General features: G+C 38.3%; 2 protein-coding genes across 2 annotated transcripts in view; both read left to right on the top strand.

Annotated features, from left to right (window-relative positions):
- The window catches only part of LOC139732795 (cholinesterase-like), a 33428-nt gene extending 29409 nt beyond the window's left edge, over positions 1–4019 (top strand). The window contains exons 8-10 of the mRNA XM_071643639.1: positions 2383–2577; positions 3319–3500; positions 3874–4019. Of these exons, the coding sequence (XP_071499740.1) occupies positions 2383–2577; positions 3319–3500; positions 3874–3989 (493 nt within the window). The 3' untranslated portion in view covers positions 3990–4019. The remainder of the gene's footprint in view (positions 1–2382; positions 2578–3318; positions 3501–3873) is intronic.
- Positions 4020–7946: 3927 nt separating this feature from the next.
- Positions 7947–16757, top strand: LOC139732788 (cholinesterase-like). The gene is made up of 10 exons (XM_071643632.1): positions 7947–8108; positions 9794–9970; positions 10745–10904; positions 11405–11482; positions 11954–12072; positions 12895–13062; positions 13632–14074; positions 15038–15232; positions 15854–16035; positions 16609–16757. The coding sequence occupies exons 1-10, from the start codon at positions 7947–7949 to the stop codon at positions 16755–16757; spliced, it is 1833 nt and encodes a 610-aa protein (XP_071499733.1).
- Positions 16758–17414: the final 657 nt, after the last annotated feature.

Here is a 17414-nt window from a genome sequence, read left to right as displayed (position 1 = left end):
CAAGAAAGTTCGCAAACGGTTTTTATTGTCGCAAACAGTTTTTCTTGTCGCAAAGAAATTTTGAACATGTTCAAAATTTCTTTGCGAACATTTGCGAATTTGTATTTTCGCTAACAGTTGCAAACATTCGCAAAACACTGGTAAGAATTCGCAAGCGGTCGTAATACGGTGTCGCAAACATTTTTATTTGATTCGCCACTGCTAGCGAACAAGTAACCATATGGTTCCTATATAAAAGCTTCTGAAACAGACAAGGTTCCACTCTAAGGAAGTTCTTGAAGCTCTTGACATCTCCATCATGTAATTGCTGGAAGTCTGTCCTCTGCAACAACCACTCTCTGACCCAAACAGTCTTTCTTTTCTTCTTCCTTTCTTGTTTTTCTTTATTTTATTTCTCTTATGCTGCACAATAGCTGTAGCAGCAGCCTGACAAAGCAGCTCTTCAAGGATAGCAACACATTGAGCCTCTTCTTGGCAGAAATGTATTTCCATATACTGGACATTCATCTTGAACGGTTGTCACAAGAGATCTGAATTCAGTGGAAGGTTTTACGTTCGTTTTATGGGTCTGACTATACATAATCGCCTGGTACTTTTCTAGGTCCAAGAACATTCGCAAAATTGTCGCAAAGGATTTGCAAACAGTTGCTAATATTTGCAAAACTGTCGCTAACATTTGTAAAATTGTCGCTAACATTTGCTAACATTCGCTAATGGTCGCCACCTGTGTTTCGCAAACATTTTCGCAAACATTCGCTGAAGTGTTGCTAATTGTCGCTAAACATCGCTAAAGCGAACTTTGGCAGAAGCAAACTTTGATTTTTCGCAAACATTCGTCAGAAAAGTTGGCGAATCTCAAATTCGCTACGTTCGCAAACTTTCGCTGCTCAGTGAGATACCAGCTTTACTATGTGGGGGCAGGGTTTCTGGGACCCCCCCCCCCCAAACATACGTCACCATCAGAAGAAAAAAAAACAACAACAACAAAAAACAAAAAACTGTTGCTGCGATGTTTCACTACTCTTTTTCTTTCTGGTCTCCCGCACCTTTTAAGATTAAATTTGCGCCGCCAGGGCGAGCGGTTTTGAAATGACGCATAAATATTATGAAGGCTCTACATACATTTCAGACCTAAGTTGCTCAAAAACGTGAATTCATGTACAATTTCAATGTAAATGTACCTTCGGTCAAATTTGGTTTAAAAATGTTTATTTTTGCTTTGGTTGATTGATATCAGTCAGTGACGTATTTTCACTCTCGCAGCAGTGTCGGCGACAAAGATCATCGAAAAACAATGTAAAACAGAAAGTCGATAAACAAGGAAATACGTCAGAAATTAAAGAAACTACAGAATACTTAAGAAAGATGTGCCCTTTTAGAATTTAATTTAGTGGTTTATGTCAAAAGTCCTAGGAGGACCCCTCCTTCCGCCCCCCCCCCCCCCCCCCCCCGACTCTATCATCTACCTAGTAGCCCGGCCTGATCACCAGTTCGTAGTTCCACTTTGCGCATGAGCAAAAAAAAAATGTCATTTTGTGACAACAGGCGTTTTGGTTTCTTATTTCACTGAGATAAGCATCTGTGATGTGATAATTATTCATACATTCTTATGACATAGACTAGATGGCGCTTGCCAGCACATCCACCTGACAGTAAGCCTGCATGGTATTTGGCAATGTCAATAGAAAATGTTGTTAATGCATTCAATATAAAACAATGAAATGGATGCCTCCTGAAATGTCAATTGGCCATTCTGGTCACCTGGTTTAAACGCAAGTTCATTCTTTGTTTGTATTCCATAAATTGTTACGTCGGGCAAGCTTATGCATTATGTCGCATTGAAAACGAGTGAAGTGCCTAACTAACTGAGAAAAAAAAAAAGGTCACTTGTACCAATGTGTGCATGAGCTAATTACGAACTGGCGAATTGTAATTACACAGCAACATAACTAGGCTTATACCTCATGCCCGTAATTGGAAGCATTTCTTTCACAGAACTTAATCATGTAGTTTGTAATAATTGCTATTTTTTCATGAAATAATATGTGCGACCATTGGTCTGTCAAGCCTGGAAAAGCTCACACCTTGGTAAAACACTTGCAATATTTGTTATTGGCGACACATCAATACATAATTTACAAAATAAAATTACCTGCCATTCTCAAACACAAAACAGATGCAACCTCCTCCTAACATGGACAATAATGATGTCGATGCTTTTTTCTTTTTCAGACGCTTTTATAGAGAGAAAGTTGAGAGTATTGGTATATTGAGTGAAATTAACTATTTCAACTTGTGCCTTACAGTCAGTTAGAGACTTTCAAAACAGTTGTTTTGTATTAGTAAGAACAGCGTGATATCTTTTAATGATTTTTTTTTCAGGAGCTTCTATGAATACGAGGGAACAATTCCCAACACTCCTTGGCTTGGCGCGACACATGGAGAAGAAATGACTTTTGTGTGGGGCGTCCCTTTCATTGATGAGCTCTACCACGTCAAAGGACACAACATGACTGACGAGGAGAACGCCCTCTCCGTTATGATGATGCAATTCTGGACCAACTTTGCCAAGTCCGGGTAAGTCAGTCATTTAATTTACTAAAAATGAAATAGTTTGCTAATATTTTGAAAAGTTACAAATACCTCTTATCTGTGATGATATTGTTCTGTGCTCTGGATAGATCAAGTTCAAGTTCAAGTTTGTAAACATTTATTTTCCATTTTTGTCATGTTGTAAATCACATACATAAAGTTGTATAACGATACAAGGAAGGCAGAACCTCAGAAAGCAGAACTTGTGGTGAGCTGCCTAACAAAAAACACACGACATCACGAACACAAGAAACAACAAAAACACAATAATATAGTAGTTTCCACGGCATTATGAAGATGAGATATTCCTCGAAGAGAAATATTGCATTTTAACAGAGGGGCTACAGTAGGTGTGAAAATATGTGACGAGTTACAGCCTTAGAATATTTACATATTATCAAAGTTAAACGTTACATATTTATAAGTGCTAGCAATGTGAAACCTCTGCACAGATGTAAGCAAGACAAAGAATGAAATGCACTGTTTACAACTACAACCGAATCCTGAATAGACCCCTTTACCGATATATATATGTATATATATATATATATATATATAGATGATAGTCTTGATTGTATTGTACTGAAGACATAATTCCTTTATTCATTTTAAATCTGAGTGCCTTTAAAAACGTTGATTCCATTTTTCATGTGACAGTGTGAGGAATGCACTTAAACAATAAGAACTTAATGCATTAATGGATTGCAACTATTATATGTATTGTAGAAATCCGAGTAAGCCGAGCATGGATTCAGACCCGTTGGAAGGACAGTACGCCTGGCCAGAGTACACGATCCCTGAACTCACATACAAGGAGATAGCCATAGGATTGCCAACAGGGAGGGCTGTCAGAGCCAGGCAGTGCCATTTCTGGAACCACTACTTCCCGTCGCTCGTGGCTTTTACAGGTATTTTTTCGAGAGCATAATCACTTCGTTATACTATATGTTTGATATAAATTGCTCAGCAATCAACCTTATAATTTGTCTTCGGCTTTTTAATTTTTTTTCAACGTCATATCTTCTTCCAAGGTAAAGAGTGTGAATGTGCCATCTTCGTTTTTTAATGAAATTGGGTATAGATGTCATCAATCACAGAACTTCACTAAAATATGAGATTTATAAGAAATTCCTCGGCAGAAAAGCAACTTCAAAACGTTTTTGAGATTTGCCAATGGTCTGCACGGCCAGACGAGCAGCATGTAAGTTTGAACTCTAAAAAGAAAGAGCGCTAATTGTGGTAATTACAACGATTCTTCATTCTGTCTCACTCTCTTTCCAGACGACATTAGTGACATTGAGAAGGAATGGCGGGAAAGTTATGATGACTGGAAGACTGAGATGACAGCATGGCAGCAGGCGTTCGAGGAATACAAGAATGAACCTACCTGCAGTTAATCTGGCTTGATCGTATAAGCTACCTTGAATGCTCTGAGTCGATTTACATCTACATGTCTTTATTTGAATTGGAGCTAGTTTGACAACACAGTACCCGAGTCAGTTTAATATTGCCTGGAAATTGCAAAACAGAATGACTTGAAGCACATAGTGTGTAGATCATGGTGTCTGAAATAATCATAAAAGATATTAAAATATTGTTATCAATCAGCAATGAAAAGTTACATGAACTCCCCGTTATAATAATATAAAATGCAATCTAAGATCTAAAGTTGATTACAAATCTTCACCGTACGAACACGAGACCTTCCTTCGATCACATGACCTCTTTGCCTCATGTGTTATTTTCTCTAATAGTTTTACCTTTTTTTGGTATGATTTCGTATAATGCAAAATTTGAATTAAGGGGCATGCTTTGGCTTATCATGTACCTGTTATGTTTACATTTACATTGATCATGCATAGTTATCTCTGACAGTGTCCATCATCGTATTCTGATTGACAAAGTTGTTGTAATTCTTGATCGTTATTCAAATTCTTTTTGAGTTTTCAAAAGTTGTCTTAAAAGAATCAAATGTGAGCCCTTCTGATACCAACAACGCGGATACCATTGGATACGTGGCAGTCATGTGGTCATTCTGGTTTTACTTGTAAATAAAAGTACAACAGCAGTTTTCTTAAATTAAAATCTTAAGCGAAGACCTGAGTAAGCGAATTCTGCCGTGAAGTATTGTCTAGTGGAAAAATGATCGACATGTCAAATGACTGACGAACAATCTAAATCTGACCAGGAGTATCCTAAAGGACATACTTTCTACAACAGTGATATTCCAAAGGAATTGTCAATATAAACACTCTAAAGTGTTTGCTCCACGACATTTGCACATACATTCCGCTTGCTTGTCATCTATCAGTTTTCTGTCCCGTCATTCTTCAGTGTGTAATCCAACATAGTGTATGTCCAATTTGCATTGTAGTGTGTAAGTATCATAAGTTTGCTTAAATCATTAAATAGTCGAAAGAATGGTTAAAACGTACCAAACGTTTCACCTTAAAGAGACAAAACTAAGATATATGAACCTTAATAAACCCATTGAATTAAACTTTTATATATATAACATATTTCCCCATTATGTCATAGAATTAATAACTGTATTAATTCTTTAAGACTGAAACAATGAAATGCAGGATATTATACTCCTGGTCACTGTCTCATGATGATACATAGAATTGAACGTTGCACAGAGAGTGGTTTGCTTTACCAGTCAACGCAGATGAAGTATATATCTCGTTCGACTGTGTAGTGATAAACACATAAATGTTTGTGTTTGCCGACTTTAACGTGCTCGGAAATTCACCTTGGTGGACAAGGAGCCACAAGAGAATTACAGTGTAGAACATAAGAGGAGGGGTGATATTACACACGTCATGAATTCACTATCGTATTCTCATGGTTAGATAATGAGTGAACGAATAATAAATAAATAATAAACATTGAGAATTTTGTTTGTTGTTTGTTGTTTGTTCATTTCCATCTGAGAAGATGGCTGGATAGCCCATATTCAGCAACATGATGCTGGTCTTCCATGGGGTCCAGTTGGATGAGAGGTGGAACCACTTCACTGGGTTAAACACCCTGCTCTTTGCGATGAATGAATGAAGCGGGATCTTTTACGTGCATGAGTTGTTACTCTCTCATACACGGGACCTCTATTTTATGTCCTATCCGAGGGACAGAGTGTTTTGCCTCCTGCTAGAGGGGACGGTATGCTTACACACAATATTGCTCAGTTCGGACTCGGGTTCGAACCCGGGCCGCGTGATCGTGAGGCAGACGCGCAACCGACTGAGCCAACTCACCGCCCGTCCGAATTGATTACGCGATATAGAATTTCAGCTATAAACTACAACTGCATTTAGTAAAACGCAGCGGGAAACTGACAACTTTACATGTGCATCCCGTCCTGCAAATTTAAAAACACAATAGGCACTTGCAGAAAATTGAAAAGATTTATATATTTTCTTACGGTGGATTTTGGATGCGTAACTGACTTCTACTACAGTTACACTTATCATCACCAGCAGTAGTAGAAGATGTAGACTCGCTACCTTCGATCGTTTCCTGTTGCCGCTCTTCTTGTGTAATGGACATTGTAGTGTAGTGATACAGATTACATGATACAAGGAAAAATCTTGATTGTCATTTATTGTACTTTTTACGTATGCCCATGCATCTTTGCCCACGTGTTTTTAATGTTTGTATGCATTTGCGTATGTGCGAAGAAGTGACGGAAACTGAAGTTGTGATTACGTATGCCCATGCATCTCTGCCCACGTGTTTTTAATGTTTGTATGCATTTGCGTATGTGCGAAGAAGTGACGGAAACTGATGTTGTTTTTCACAACTTTGTGATTAAACTTTATCCAAATATATTTTCAAATGAAATGATATACAATTAATGAATATGGATGCCACAACTTCACGAATATCTGGAAGTCATCAATATTTTTAAATGGTAAATGGTATAGCATCTGACTTCCTTCAAGACTGTGTTTGTCTTTTCAACTTGTTTTTTTTTTTGTAATTCATGGATGATCTGCACACATTGTACCGTTGGTCTACCATCTCGGTGATATCTATAACATTTGATAAGAAATTGCATATGGATAGTACCCAAAATAATTTATTCTAAAATGATATATGCTATTTTAGATGTTAGGCCCTACATTAATGTATATAATGTATGCAAGACATTATACATCATACTATACACAATTGACTTGGGGAAAGGTACAGGGGTTCACCATCAAACAAAGCTTGATTTCAAAAGGCCAAGTTACAAAAAAAAAAATCAGTACACGTTCTTTTAAACAGGAAAACATCTCCGTCTATAACATGGAGGAGGACGCATTTCTTATAGCCTTTATTCTGAACGTTGACAATCGTTTTTCGGCGATGAACGTCACGCGTTGATACACGGTATTCATTCTACACAAAACACGACACGCTATGCACACAGTGACACACGCTGACACTGTCATGGCCCCGAGTTCATGATGTCGAGTTCAAATGTACGAGAAGGCCGGGTGGTCAGGGATCGGACTCGTTGGGAATCTTTGATTATTTGCAAAGTTTTGCACCTTTCACATTTTCATCAATGAAATTAGTCGCAATTTGACAAACAATTAAAATTAACATTGAGTGATAATGAATGAAATTAGAGTGAATTGTATTTCGCATGATGTCTTGCAGTCTCATCCCTGCTCTTGACTTAGGTTGGTCAACTCCTCTCCATATCTAAACCAGATTACTGTCATGACTGTTGCATTTAAAGACAAGTGAGGTAAGCATATAAAATCTACATTCAACATAGATATTTATTTAAACACCAAACAAATCTGCGTTGCTCATCGAGTCATCAAGGCAATAAAGTGCGACTAGAAATTAATTCAACATTCTTGTTTATTATGACAGAAAGCATATCACACAGAAAATAATGGTGTAAAATTGATTAATACCTATCTCTGCAACTGGCAATACCACACCTTCCCGCTTTGCCATACGCAACGACCCTGTTGACGGTTATAATTTCAATTTAATAAAGGTGTAAGGAGTTTTAAGTAGCTCTGATAACCTCGAAGACCCCGATAATATTTCTTTCAAGAGTCCCGTGATGAATACTGTCAACAAAACATTGCATGACTTGCATATCTTGCTATCCAGCCTTGTATGTCAATAATGGTGATTTTTTTTTTTTCTGAGACAGCGCGGGAAAGGGAAAGCAGGACAAACATTGACATTCAATTGATAGTGCATGGCTTCAAAGAGGGGAAATCTGTCAGTTGTTACAAATTTTAATGCTTGCTCCTTTTCCCGACAGATCTCTTTGATAGTTTCCAGCGACTTACACGCTATATTTTGAGCTGTTACAGTCGATATAACACCACGAGGGGAAAATGAAATTGGGCTTTGTGGTGCTGATAAGTATTGCCCTCATTGGGAAGGGTGAGTCCGCTGATCCCAAAGTGAATGTCACTGAGGGAATCCTGGTAGGGAAAACGGTGAGGTTCAGCGAAAGCACTTACATCAACAAGACGGTCGATGTTGATGTATTTCTGGTGAGTCCAATGAGCTATATCTGAACGCATTCTTTTACAAGTAATGTTTGGTTCTCTTATCCTTTAGGCTAAATATAAAATACTAATAAGCCGCTTGTAATGACTCTCTTTTAACAACTTGGAGATAGTTTTAAAGGGTGTGTACAGTTCTGGTCGAGGCGAGGATTTAGCTTTTAACATTTTGCAAGATATTCAGAAACCACTCTATGAGAAGGCAACGAGCATGCAATTCTAAGGGGCATCAAAAGTTTATTTGATGAAAATCGGTTTTAAAATGGCTGAGATACCAAAAACAAGGTGAAACAAAGAGATCCTAATAAAATGCGTGGCCTGTATACTTGTAGTCTTTTATTATTATCACTTTTTTGGATATCTCAGCCATTTGAAAACCAATTTTCATCAAATAAACGTTGAATCCTTCTTAAAATGTCATGCTCTTTCATATTTCATATGAGGTTTCTCATTATCTCACTTAGAAATGTAAAAAACATGAATCCCCACCTCAGCCAGTACTGTACAGCCCCTTTAACCCTAAAAAGGCCGGGGGGGGGGGGTTGAATCAACCCCCCCCTCGACATTTTTCGCGACTACTCCGCCGCGCGAAATTTTTTGACCGCGCCGTTCGCTGACTTTTTACTTTCAAGTCTCGCGCATCTTTTGACACCATTTTCGCGAAAATCGCGCATACCGTTACGACGCTGCATGACATTCTATACATGTGTGTCAGGCCAAAAATGGCTCAAAAACGTGATTTTGTGTATAAAGTCTATGCAAATGGAGTTTTCTCTTCTTATTCATAAAGATATGATTATTTTCACTTTCATAGGCTGAAACTGATTAATTTTAGCATAATTATGCTTGAAATAGGTTCTGTCATAAATTTTGCGGAAAAAAATGATAAAACAAAAGGTCGAAAAAACAAAGAAATACATAAGAAATTCATAAAACAATAAAATACATAAGAAATTGAATTTGATACCAATTTTTTTTTCAAGTACATTGTTAGGAATGCTACAAAGAATGTTTTCACCAAAAATTAGGATTCTAGGAGCTTTAATTTCTGATTTAGAGCAAAATATATGATTTTATGCATATATTAGCATAATTAATTATTATGATGAAAGTTTCCATTTCTTTTTGTATAGCGTGGTAGAATACGCCACAGGAAATGCACGTGCCAAATTTCATGGCGATTGCGCGATCGATGGCCGAGATCTCGGGGGGGGGGGGGGGTTGAATCAACCCCTCCCCGGCCACAGAACACCCAAAAAAGCCCGGCCTGGTTAGGGTTAAAGTGCTTGAAAAAAATATGTCAGTATGGAAAAAAAAAACCCATTAAAATCACACGTTTCAATGGGTAAACATTATAGATTAAGGACGAAACAAAAGTATAAAGTTATAAGGCAGAACTTTTGAGTAGATGTATCATACATTCATTAAAGAGACGCGCTCGAGAAGGTGCACGCCTCCGCACTTTTCTACTTAATATTTTATTTCAACTGTTTTCGGCCCTTGTTTAATTACGAGAGATGTTAATATAACAATTGCATTCAATGACACTTCGTGATGTTAATATCAGTGCTGTTGATATGTATATCATTGGCTCGTGAAATCTTGATGTTACTTCTATCAGTGAGCATGATACATGAGCCAAAATTATTGACAATTTCTGTTGGTGCCTGTAGGGAGTTCCTTACGCCAATCCACCTGCTCGTTTCGCTAAGCCAGTGAGCAAGACTCCATGGACGGGCGAGAGAAACGCCACCGAGTTTGCCTCAGCCTGCCTGCAGGTTAACAACACTGAAATCCCCTACATGTCAGAGGACTGTCTCTATCTGAACGTGTACTCCCCGAGTAACAAGGTGAGCATAACAAGGTGAGTAATATCTGTCCCTCTCACGAGATGGCTCAGGCTGGATTGTCTAATTCCATTTTCTCTTCAATTTAAAGATATGACGCCTCGATATTTTAGGAACAATCTAGGCTTTGATTTGGAGTCATCCCACGAGCCCGATACCCACGAGTCATTACGGCCCACGAACTCGACAATGAAAAATGGTCCATGAGCTTGACGCAAGGCAAATAGGGCCCATGAGTCAGACAGTAGACAACCAAGGCCCACGTGTCCGACACTAGATAAAAAAGGACCATGAGTCTGACACTATAGGCAAACAATTCAAGGCCCACGAGACCGACATTGCTTAAGCCCAGTAATGTAATGAGCATCGGACTTGTGGGCCTTGTTTACTTAGTGTCGAGCTCGTGGGCTTTGTGACTTATTGATAAAATTCCCACAGTATACAATGCACGAGCAATTAATTGGTTACTGCGACCATTTTCATATATACTTGATCCTACGAAAGAAAAAAAATAGTTGAAAAGGCAGTTTCATAGACGTCCAAACAACATTTGTCACGTGTTTTACCATTATCAACCTGCGAGTGATGCTTCTTATGTAAAAATTAAAGGTAAGGCTTGTAAAAACTGTGTGAGAGCAGCGAGGTGGAAAACACTTCTCTTCCACCTCCCTGGTAAGAGCATGCACTTCCCCGAAGCTGTAAAATATAGGTCTAAATATTGTTTTCTTACTTGCTCTCGTTCTCTTTCACCCTCTGTCCGTGTACATTATGGTGCAGTCATCTGCTGTTCCGGTGATGGTGTGGATTCATGGAGGAGGAATCAGAACAGGAACTGCTATGACGTATGACTTTTACGGCGTGCCATTGGCTGCTGTCGGTGACGTCATTATCGTGACTGTTAACTACCGATTATCGATCTTTGGACAATTTACTACAAGTAAGACTCTCGTACGATTACAGTTCTTGTAACAGTCACAATTCTTATATCAGTATCGACTGAAGAAATGCAAGACGACGTCACAAAACACAATGAGTCTTACGAAATGATGTTGTTAAAGGCATAATTTACATTTGCAGAAGAAACAAAAACCCAGCATTAGTGCTTTGAAATGGTTCTTAAGTGTGAGTTAGGGATGAAACAACCACTGTAAAATTTGAATCCATGTAATCATTGTTAAGTATTGTTGAATACACAAATGTGAACAATAGTTATAATAAAAATGTATCCAGACTAAACCGTCTGCAGTTACGGTTTAATGAGAAAACACTGATATCCTCTTTGTCTTTGTATTGATGAATGGATTACCTCAAATTCATTTAAAAGTTTCCTTCGCTGCTGATGTAGTGATGGATTTAATAATAATTATATATATAATATAATTATTATATAATAATTCACTTTCATAACTCTATTGAATCCATTACATCCGTCTTCAGTGGATGATGTTGCACCAGGAAATTTCGCCATGTTGGATCAGGTGGCAGCGCTGGAGTGGGTCTACAATAATATCGAAGGTAATAATTCCTTGGAAACGGTCTTGCATATTGTAATCTATTGTTCAGCTCAGTTCAGTTCAGTTCAGTTCAGTTTAGTTCATTGTAACGACTCTATAAATTATTGCTTTGGTTCGTACGCATGTTTGAAGAGATATTTAGGTACTGTTTTGATTCAACTCACATAATTCAGTGCAACGCAGGCTGTCGTCATATTGAAGAATTTCCAAAGTAATTTTGAAAAAGGAATACCGTAGATTTATAGTACATAATATATGTATATATATATATATATATATATATGTATATATATATATATATATATATATATATCTTATATGGCTACTAAACAAAGAAAAACATTTTATGTTATTCTAGTTCCATTTGTTTTGTTGAAATGATTCTTCTGTCGAAATTGATATTAGTGCAAAAAGTGAGATATTGTACCAGATGATTAAAAAAGTGATGATCGTTTTCCATGCCTGGTGCCAGCCTTTGGAGGAGACAAGGACCAGATAACTCTCTTCGGTCAGAGTGCGGGTGCAGCTTGTGTCAACCTCCTCCTCCTCTCCAAGCTGAGTAGGCCTTACATCAGCAAAATCATCATGCAGGTATATGGTAGATAGGATAAGGGCATCTATTCCATGACTTGAACTTGTTCTGTTTGAGATGTTGACTCTATAACCATAGCGTCTTCCCAAGTTATTTTTTCCTTACTTCTTCAAAATTTTCCTTTCTCTTTTCTTTTCTTCTGAGGAACGTATATTTCTAATTGGTGTTTTTTCTGTGTACTTATCCCATGCCTTCCTGTATTCATTATTAGGGAGCTTTAGATTTTAGACGCGCGGACGTTCAGAGGGAAAAAAAAAAAAAAACATGTTCTGAGCGTGCGCAGAAGCGTGCGTCAATTTGACCAGCGCTTCTGCGCACGCTCAGAACATGTTTTTTTTCCCTTTGAACGTCCGCGCGTCTAAAATCTAAAGCTCCCTATTCTATCAAATGAAACATTTGTTCTACGCAGCCAAGTGATAGCCCATTACACTACATCGTAAAGTTTGATACTTGATAACGTTCGAATGCATGAAGAATAAAAAAAAGCACAACTTCAAAATGCAAACGGTTTGAGAATTATGCGTTGACTATTGAGACGTCTTTGAAAAATACTACCATGCTGATAAATCCATGCTATAATGGCTTATTTGCGCACTGCACACTACTGTCTATGGGAAGTATTAAATATGATGAATTCTGTCACTCACATAAAAATATTATGCTTACTTTTGGAAGTATTTAGCGTTTCGACATGTTAGAAGAGTAAACCCTTTTTTTTTCCATAGCTTGATATTTACTTATCAGAGACTATGTGAGTATGGCTCAGAGTTTTCGATTAGAAACATTATCGTGGAGTTTTCGTCTTTCTTGTCTCTGTGCAGAGTGGAACTTCCCTGACTAACTGGGCCTTTAGAGATGATCCCGAGTTGGAGAGACAGTTAGCCAGAGAACTGGGTGAAGCAATGGGGTGTAACACGTCCACCTCAGAACTATTGGTGTCGTGCCTTAGAACCAAGGATCCCCTTCAACTACGCGAAGTTGGAGATAGGGTAAGAAAAAAAAATGAGATCAAAGTCACGAATTTCTCATTGCTTACTTTCATTTACTCATTTTTCCGTTTCACTGTAGTAAAAATGATCCGAATTCAGCACTTTTGATCGTACAACCCTTGAAAAACAGACCGGTATTTCGTGACGACATTTAGGTCATAGTTGCTTGAAGTGAAAATGTTGCGATTGTGATGCAAAGTCAATTTTATTGGACGTCTTACCGACAGAGTGAACAAGAACATTTTCACTTACATCATCTTGATATCTTGACTGCTGAGCCCTGGACCAATACTTAAGGAAGTTATGCGGCAAATTGTAATCTAGAAATAGCCTTTTTCGCTTTGAATTATTGTAATCCGCTTTTGTTTGACTGCGAATTAGAACTCTTGCATTACCCCCCCCCCCCAAAAAAAAGAGAGTAAATGATGGGGAGAGAATGTTTGTGTTAGTTGTCTTACTTATCTCTTTCTCCCCCTACAGCACACGTTAAGTGGAAGGTTTGCTTACACTTGAAAGATACTGTCCAAACCCCGAGATGAATTTCTAATTGCAACGTTTGGCATTTCCAGATTCATTCAGATCGATACCCCGTGATTCTAGACGGGTTGTTTCTGCAGGAGAGCCCTCGCTCTATGTACAACAAGGGAGACTTTCCCGATGTTCCAATCCTCGCTGGATCCAACAGGGACGAAGCCGCCTTGTTCGTGTACTTCGCCTATCCCTCCTACGCAGGTGCTGAGGAACATCCGCACCTCAGTCGAACCGTGTTTGATGCGATACTTCAAAACACACTCGCATCGGTCGAAATGGACGATGCCATCATTGTCGATGCTACGACACATGAGTACGTGGACTGGACTGTGGCTGATGACCCCTCGACCGACTACTTCCGATCCAGAGTGGACGTGTCCGGAGACATGGACTTCGGGTGCCCGACCGATCTGGTGGTCAGGGAGCACGCCGAGGCTGGCTATCCTGTCTTTCAATATTTCATGACTCATCAACCAACCAAGTGAGCATTTACATTTTTTTCCTTTCCAGTAACATATTCATTTGCCTATAGTTTGGCAGTATCGAATTACCTATGACTGCACCCGAATATCTCCAGAGTTCTTTATATTGTTATAACCCTCCTCGCAGACTTCGATCATCTACTTACTTTTCATTTCAGATACCTAAGGTTAAGCATTCATGGTGAACTCGTTCTTTCTCTCGCATTGGACCAAAAGTTTGGAAAGATATCCCTGTCACTGTTCGCCAATCATCCTCTGTGGGATCATTTAGAACATCTCTAAAAACATATATGTTTAATATGTTGTAGGAAACAAAAAAGTGAAGATGTCACATAATTCCTTTTTCTTCTTGTTCTTCTTTTTTTTTTCTCGTAACCTTAAGACTAAAAGCGCCATGAGCATCTTTTTGATGGACTGTTGCGCTATAAAAGTATACACCACAACGTATTATTATTATTATTATTATTATTATTGTTATTTTGTTTGTTGTTGTTGTTGTTTTATGTTGGCCTACCCTAAATTGACTCTCCATGTGCCCAGTACCCGCCTAAAAATCTATGATGGTAGAGCCTTCTCTTCTGTTGCACTATCGTCTGTGGAACTCTACCAATCCCACTTCGTAATTGTAACAACCTCGATACCGCACTTTCTAAATGCTATTACATCATCATCATCATCTTGTACATCTCGTTAATTTTATGGATATGGAAAAAAATACACCCGAGCTTGTTGAGCAATTATCAGTAGTCGCTGGAAATTGGAAGCCGTAACAGACGTGAAAGCAGTTTCCATATTTCCTGATGAATAAGAGAATACATAATCATTATTTTTTGTATAACTTTGATTTCCAAATAAATTTTGATCCACAGTTATCCGTTCAGTTTATTCCAAGTTTCAGCTACTGCGTACAATGGGTGTTGTAGTATGCACGTCTTTCTTTCTTTTTCTGTTTTCTTTTTAAGGAGCTATTTCCAGTATGGAGACATCGTTCCCTCGACTCCATGGCTTGGGGCAACCCATTCAGAAGATCTGACGTTCGTATGGGATATTCCATTTATTGACGAACTTTATCACATCAAGGGCCATAACATGACGGCAGATGAAAACGCCCTCTCTGTTAAGTTCATGGAATTTTGGACGAACTTCGCAAAGTCGGGGTAAGGTTACCTTGTTCTTTGTCTTTTGTAAGACTAATTCAGATTACTATAAGATTACTTATTGTAAAATGTCACCCAAAGCGGCAATGATTTTTTTTTTTTCAAATGGATGTTTTACTGGGTGCTGTTCGTTATTCCGAAGGTTCGCCATTCCGAAGGTTCATTATTCCGAAGGGTCGTTAATCCGAAACACGCAAATTCCGTATACCTACAGGTTCGTTAATCCGAAAATGAAAAAGGGTTCGTTAATCCGAAAATTTGTGGCGTTATTCCGAAGGTTCGTTATTCCGAAGATTGGTTAATCCGAAAATGAAATTCGGAACAATGAACCTTCGGAATAACGAATCTTAGGAATAAAGAGCCTTCGGAATAACGAACCTTCGGAATAACGAGCTGTAACCATTTTACTAATGCAGGCTATGTTTGGAAGATTATAGCAGTTCAAGATTTTCCATGTATTTTTGGACTTCTTTCAACTTTTGAAGTGTTCTATCGAAATTCTTTGATTTCCTGTTGTTGCGAACTAATGGTACATTAATCTTCAGGTTCAGTTTCATACGTCTTCATTACAAACAGAAGGAAACGTGATTTCCGTTGTTTCTTTTGAGTCCTTCTACAAAGAAATCCAAGTAACCCCAGCGCAGAGGCAGACCCATGGGAAGGACAGTACACTTGGCCAGAGTACACCATTCCTGACCTCACATACAAGGAGATGACAGTAGGGCTACCCACGGGGAGGGCTGTCAGAGCCAGACAGTGTCATTTCTGGAACCAGTACATTCCTTCCCTCGCTGCCTTCACAGGTACGATTCATGCCTCGTCTTTGTGTTTAGCTAAGCACATGCATTAAGGGTCAGGCTTTCTCTCACAGTTTAATTTTAAAGGTGATAGATCATGATATATCCGTCTATTTATAAAGAATAATACACTGATCTAGAAATATCCGTGGAGGAATAGATATTAAACACCAAAACAACAAGGATTCTATGCTTGGAATGATGAGATGCTTAATATGGCATGGTGTCAGGAGCAGACGCTCATTCCATCTTAAATTTGGTCTTCTGACGTAATAAACATACCCTCTCTACTTTTGTTTTAAATATATAGGACCTATTTGTAAAAGGTTGACCATTTCGTTTATTAACAGAAAAATCAACACCGCTCGGATCTTCCTTTTATTGTTCGTGTACATTGTAAGACTGTTGGCGCTACGCTCAGTCAAATCATTCATTATAACACGTATGATACAATATTTTTACCACTATTTTCAGTCTTTCAATGGCTGGACAGAAATCAATATATATACGACTACTGAATTTTTGTACAGAGGAAAATACTCAGATTAAAAACCTTGGTTTTACGTTCATTTTATCCAGACGACCTGAGTGACACTGAGAAGGAATGGCGGGAAATTTATGATGACTGGAAGACTGAGATGACAGCATGGCAGCAGGCGTTCGAGGAATACAAGAATGAACCTACTTTGTCACGAATCTCAAACCTGTCAAAAGAGAATGTCACGTGATAACTCGAGCATGGCTTAGTATATGCGTACTTCATTGTTTCGTCGTCTTGTTGTCGTTTATGTTTTGTTTAATTAATTCATTATGAAGCTATCACAATTACATCGATACTATATACAAGAATAATATTGGAATCCCTTTACAGCTGCGTGTCCTTGAACTAATGTCAACACTGTTTGTGGCAGTTTAGGATGTAATTTGGTTTCGCATTTTGGGTACACGTCTAAATATACCTCAACACTAATTTACACATCATACGATAATGTCATTTTCTTGGTACAGTTCAAAATTACAAGGCTAGTTACAATTTATCCATCATTTTGGTGATGATGGTAACACAATATGAATATAAAAGTAGAGCTGTAAAGGTTTCAGTTAATTGAAGATCTGCGTTGTGACAGAAGACTGTACATAATCCCAGCCACCAGTTTATGTGGTGTAAAGTGTCGTAATGCCTTCAATTTTCACATATTTTCTCTACCTATCGCTGTTCTTTCTCTTTTACGTATGCAGTATTGCTCTGTCAAGCAGTTTTAGTGACATTATTTAGCAGTGACCTAAGTGGAGCGAATAAAAGGGAAACTCTCCTTGATGTTGTCTTTGTGTATTATTTTTAAAGATTCCTACCTTTGACTGTCATGATTTCTTAGCCATTGACG

This window comes from Diadema antillarum, unplaced genomic scaffold (genome assembly GCF_040938485.1).
Source record: "Diadema antillarum isolate AM-2024a unplaced genomic scaffold, OU_Dant_1.0 seq00000447_RagTag, whole genome shotgun sequence".
Classification (NCBI taxonomy): Eukaryota; Metazoa; Echinodermata; class Echinoidea; order Diadematoida; family Diadematidae; genus Diadema; species Diadema antillarum.
This window is presented reverse-complemented; position numbering and strand designations above follow the sequence as displayed.